The 5,038-nt window shown below is 32.2% G+C and overlaps 1 protein-coding gene and 1 long non-coding RNA gene across 2 annotated transcripts in view; one reads left to right on the forward strand and one right to left on the reverse strand.

Annotated features, from left to right (window-relative positions):
- Positions 1-850, reverse strand: part of LOC128250519 (uncharacterized) — a 9,994-nt gene extending 9,144 nt beyond the window's left edge. The window contains exon 1 of the long non-coding RNA XR_008266523.1: positions 454-850. This is a non-coding gene — a long non-coding RNA (uncharacterized LOC128250519). The remainder of the gene's footprint in view (positions 1-453) is intronic.
- LOC128250512 (uncharacterized) overlaps positions 1-1,041 on the forward strand; it is an 8,483-nt gene extending 7,442 nt beyond the window's left edge. Inside the window, exon 4 of the mRNA XM_052975673.1 lies at positions 765-1,041. Coding sequence (XP_052831633.1) covers positions 765-972 — 208 coding nt within the window. The 3' untranslated portion in view covers positions 973-1,041. The remainder of the gene's footprint in view (positions 1-764) is intronic.
- The last annotated feature ends 3,997 nt before the right edge of the window (positions 1,042-5,038 follow it).

Below are 5,038 nucleotides of genomic sequence, written 5' to 3' on the forward strand. Positions count from 1 at the left end.
TTTATTGTGCTTTTAATTATTAATTTTTCTATATGTGATAGTGGATTTTCATCGATGAGTTCTTGCAACTTGGTTATTTTCCCTAAAACTATATATTTTATATATATTTTTATCTATAAAGCTCAATTTAATTTTAATTTTTTATAAATTGATTTTAATTGAGTTTTTACCTGTAATTTTGGATTTTGTCCCTAACGTCATACACTCTCTCTTTCCTTTCCTGAGCGTCCAATAATACTATCCATATCACGTCCTCACTTTGTTGTTTTTTCGTTTTTTTGTTATTGTTTTTTTGAACTATATATATATATATATATATATATATACACATACAATACATATAAAGAATCCTCCTTAACATGATTTGATTCGCGTGTACTCCGATCATTCATGGAGAACTGGCTTTCTTTCGCTATCCTATCTAAATTTACAGGGGCCATAAATTGCTATTACCTGGTTCGTTGTTTGTTTCCTTCGGTTTTTAACGTTGATTTATTGTTATTTTATTGCTTTTTATAATGATTTTCGTTCGTCTTTTGACAGTCCCGCTTCTGCTGTAACAGTGGTAGAAAGCAGGATTGGAAGCACTACAATGTTAACATAAATGGTAGAATCAAATAACTATAGAATCATTTCATTGAAACGATAGCATTTGAGAGGCACCGTATATACATAATAAAGCTATAGTATAGCTACTATATACCTGGTGTCTTTAGATTGCTAGAATTTCTAATTATGTAGCGTTCTCTTTTCTCTATTTACAGAAGCGTCAAGTGCAAAAAATGGACATGTAATATTCCACATGATTCATGCTGTGACGGTCAAGTTTGTTCCTGTAAAAGCCTATGGACCGGATGCATCTGTAAAGACGCAGATTCGAGTTGCGCAATAATTGCAATGCATAATTATATATGTATACTTATTTGTTTGTTAGCATTTCTTTTACATGTAGTATGGACCTTTTACATGTAGTATGGGATATTATTCAACATCATATCAAACTAATAAAATAAAGATTAAATTATAATGTTAAAACATAAATCCTTTGCGTTCATTCGTTATACATATGTTCTTATATAAACGTTCGTTGTGTAAATCGTAATAAATATGTATGCATGCATGTAACAATTATATAAATGCGTTATAGTATTCACGAAACAAAATTTCTTTTTTATACATACATACATACATACATACATGCGAACATACATGGAGGAAAATCTGGATTGAAGAGAAGGAGTTTAACCAAGATGCCCTGTGTATGGAAGAGTTTTGAAGAAATTATTGTCTCTGTATTACTACGAAGACATACAGCATTGATAGTGCTGATGGTGATACCCTTGTAACTGTGATCCAGAAACTCCAGGATGGAAAAACATCCGGAAGAGACTTGATTGCTGGATATTGATACAAGAAACAAAACTTTTACCGATCATATCTTATCAACCTGTACCAGCAAGCTCTCAAAGGGAACAGTAGTATACGACACTGGTTAACTCTGGCAGAGGCAAAACTGATCTCTATATGCAAAACCACTCACATGACAAAAACTATCAGCGAATTGCATGCCAGAACTTAATGAATAAAATATATACGGCATGTTTAAACCTCTACCTCCAAGACCATTGTGAAGGAAATAACATTATCACAGGAGAACAAGCAGCTGGGAAGAAGGGAGTTTGGGGATATGCCGAGCAATTGTTGATAAACAAAACTTTAATGTCAGAGTTGCGGGAGCATGGAAGGAACCTAGCTTTTTACTCTGGTCCCCACTCATGGATGCTAGAAGCCCTTCAACGTGCTAAAGTTCCAGTAAAAGCCATAGCTGACCTGAGGCATATTCTAAGGGGACAGCCTCCCTGTGCTGTTGTTTATACTTTCTGCAAACCTCTAGTCGTTGATGCTAAGGAAGTCTGAAAGTAATCTCACTGGTTCACAAGGAAACAGAAATATCAAAATCACATTGTTTCTTTGTGAATGACTTGAAACTATAAGCAAAGAATATGCATGGGATGAAAAAGAGCCGCGACCTGGTTACAAAATTCTCAAAGGATATGGGATTGGAATTTGGTCAAGAGAAATGTTAATGGTTGTGAAAAGGGGGAAAGCTGTAAACCAGACTAGCAACGTCTCCATCAATGACTTAACTGTTTCCCCTATATATGATGAGGAATGTTACAAGTATCTTGGGGGTGGATGAAAACATATCTTAGAATGGCACCTGTAACAAAACACGTGCCACTAAAGAATATTTCAGCCGAATAAAGAAAATTTGGACACGGAACTCTCTGCATTCAATAAAACAGTGGCCTGCAATGTGTTTGCAGTGCCAGTACTCATACCAACATTTGGGCTGCTTGATTGGACGCTTGATGAGATCAGAGCCATTCATGTGAAAGTTCGGAAGATACTAACGGACACACATAATTTTCACATCAACAGTGACGTAGACAACCTTTACCTAAAACGAAAACAAGGCGGCGGAGGCTTAACATCAATCCTAACTGCCTTTGAATGTCGTATCATTTCCCTTCGGCAACATCTTTTAACCACCAAGCGTCGAAGTGCATCCCTTGACAAAGTTTGCATAAATGAGGCTGATAACACCATAAGACTTGGAAATCAGCTCCTTGAGCAGAAATCCTTGTCCGATTACCTTAAATACATGCTCATAGAAGTTGCATGACTCTACCGCAACATATCATCGCATGAAAGTATGAGCATACATGAGGAGAAGACCGTGCATGGATACGTTAGTAGAAAGCTCCGAGATGAAAGTAACAATGATCATCAAAGTTGTCTATCATGCGCTAGCAACAGGATTGCTACCACCAAGGGTATGCGTTTGCAATCGAGAAACAAGAAATATCAACCAAATACCCGATGCACAAAAGGGATAGAGACGCAGGAAAAGCAGTAAAATGAGACAACTGATGCAAACTTTGTGGAGTTAACACCGAAGCTATCAGCCACATCATAAGCAGCTGTCCGAACGTGTCATTAAGGTATTATCTACAGATGAGATATAACGTTGTATCTAGGACACTATATAATGAAATCCGTCGGAAGGATAACCCCGAGGACAAGGAAATAAGAAGCCATAGCCACTCGTAATGAAAAGGAGTACCTGTGGAATGTTCCAGTGAAATCCTCAATAAAATGTAAATACCTGATATAATAATTTGAGACAGAGAAGAGAAACTGTACAGTTGTGGAAATCAGTTGTTAGCGGATGTTAGAATAAAGCTGAAGATCAGTGAAAAAGAGAATACCGATGCTGAACTATTGAGAAATCTGCAGTTATTCTACTCAGATTACAAGTTCAGGTTTATAGCTGTAATTATTGGGGCTCTGAGATATGTAACACATGGTCTTAATACCAAAAAGGAGAAAGCTGATTCGATGACTACAGATCCAATCCATCACTGGAACTGTAAAAATCATACAAATCTGCACGCATACATACATACATGCATGCATACATACATACAAACATACATACAAACATACATACAAACATACATACATACATACATACATGCATACATACATACATATAATTACACATATATATGTATATACGTATAACTACACACACACACACACATATTTATATAAATACATACATATATATATATATATATATATATATATATATATATATATATATATATATATATATTTATATATACATATATGTAAATACATATTATACCATGTACCCACCTCACAGTATAGTAATTAAAATTAATCTTATCTAGCCACTTTATCTTTTTGGTTTACTTATTATTTCTTTATTTTTTTATTTATTTCTTTATTATTATTTAATAGTTATTTACTTATCCATTTTAATAATTTACTTATTGAGCTAAAATATATACATATAAATATTAACCTTCTCAATCTTATTTACTTATTTATGTCGTCTAGTTCATTCTAATTTAATTCTTATACACTACTACCTTCACTTACCTCCCCTTGACCGAAAATTATTTCCAAATATTGAACATTACATATAAACCGAAATTAATTCTCCTTGTTAATAGGTTTATTATCCTCTTTACTTATTTATTTATTTATTTATATTAATAACAAACTATAGTTCTATAGTAAATATGGCATTTTATCCCATAAACTGTAACTAAACTATATTATTTTCATTGACAAACTTCCACTTTATAATATATAGCTTTTCTCCTACGTTATTCTTCTTCTCTCCTCCCTCTTGTAATTTATTTTTTCTTTCCAAACTAAACTCATTAAAAGTAATTATTAATAAATTCTGACATACTGACACGTTTTATGCCTTATGTACTCTCTCCTTATTTTATAATTTTCACCTAAATTATTTTCCTCTTCACCACTCTCTCGTCACTTCCCTCTATTCTAGATTCTTCTATTTCCGTTACCTTTGCTTACTTCATAAAACAATGTTATTTTTGTTTATCTTTTCATTTTTCGTTTGATCAATTCAATATTAATTTTAGGGGTGTTAGTCTCTCCTATATTACAAATATGTACGTGTAACAAGTTTATATTTACTTATTTATTTATTCATTTATTTACTTACTTATTACCGTATTAGTTTAGTATTTGATTCTATCTCCATTAAACACTGTTGAACTTAATATACTTCTAAGCGTGCCTATATATAATATATATTATGCTAAATTTTTAGCATTAAATTTATATACTCTTAAGTCCTTATATGTTTTAGGTTACTAAATACTTTATATATTAATTTCACTCAAATTTTTTAATACGTCTTTTGCCCACAATTATTTATTCATATTTACTATACATATGCGTGTAAAGTTATGTTTATATTTGTGTAATAACACATTCTCATTTGCCTATTCACTAATCTACTCTATATTATTTCATTATATGCTTGTTGCACTTTTATTTTATCTCTATACATATAAATTATGTATTGTATTTATATATAATGCACTCAGAAATATATTTTTTACCTATTACCCTTCTTATATTTATTTTATTTACATATACACCTTAATTACTTCAATAATTACAAACT

The sequence above is a fragment of the Octopus bimaculoides genome, chromosome 22, assembly GCF_001194135.2.
Source record: "Octopus bimaculoides isolate UCB-OBI-ISO-001 chromosome 22, ASM119413v2, whole genome shotgun sequence".
Taxonomy (NCBI): Eukaryota; Metazoa; Mollusca; class Cephalopoda; order Octopoda; family Octopodidae; genus Octopus; species Octopus bimaculoides.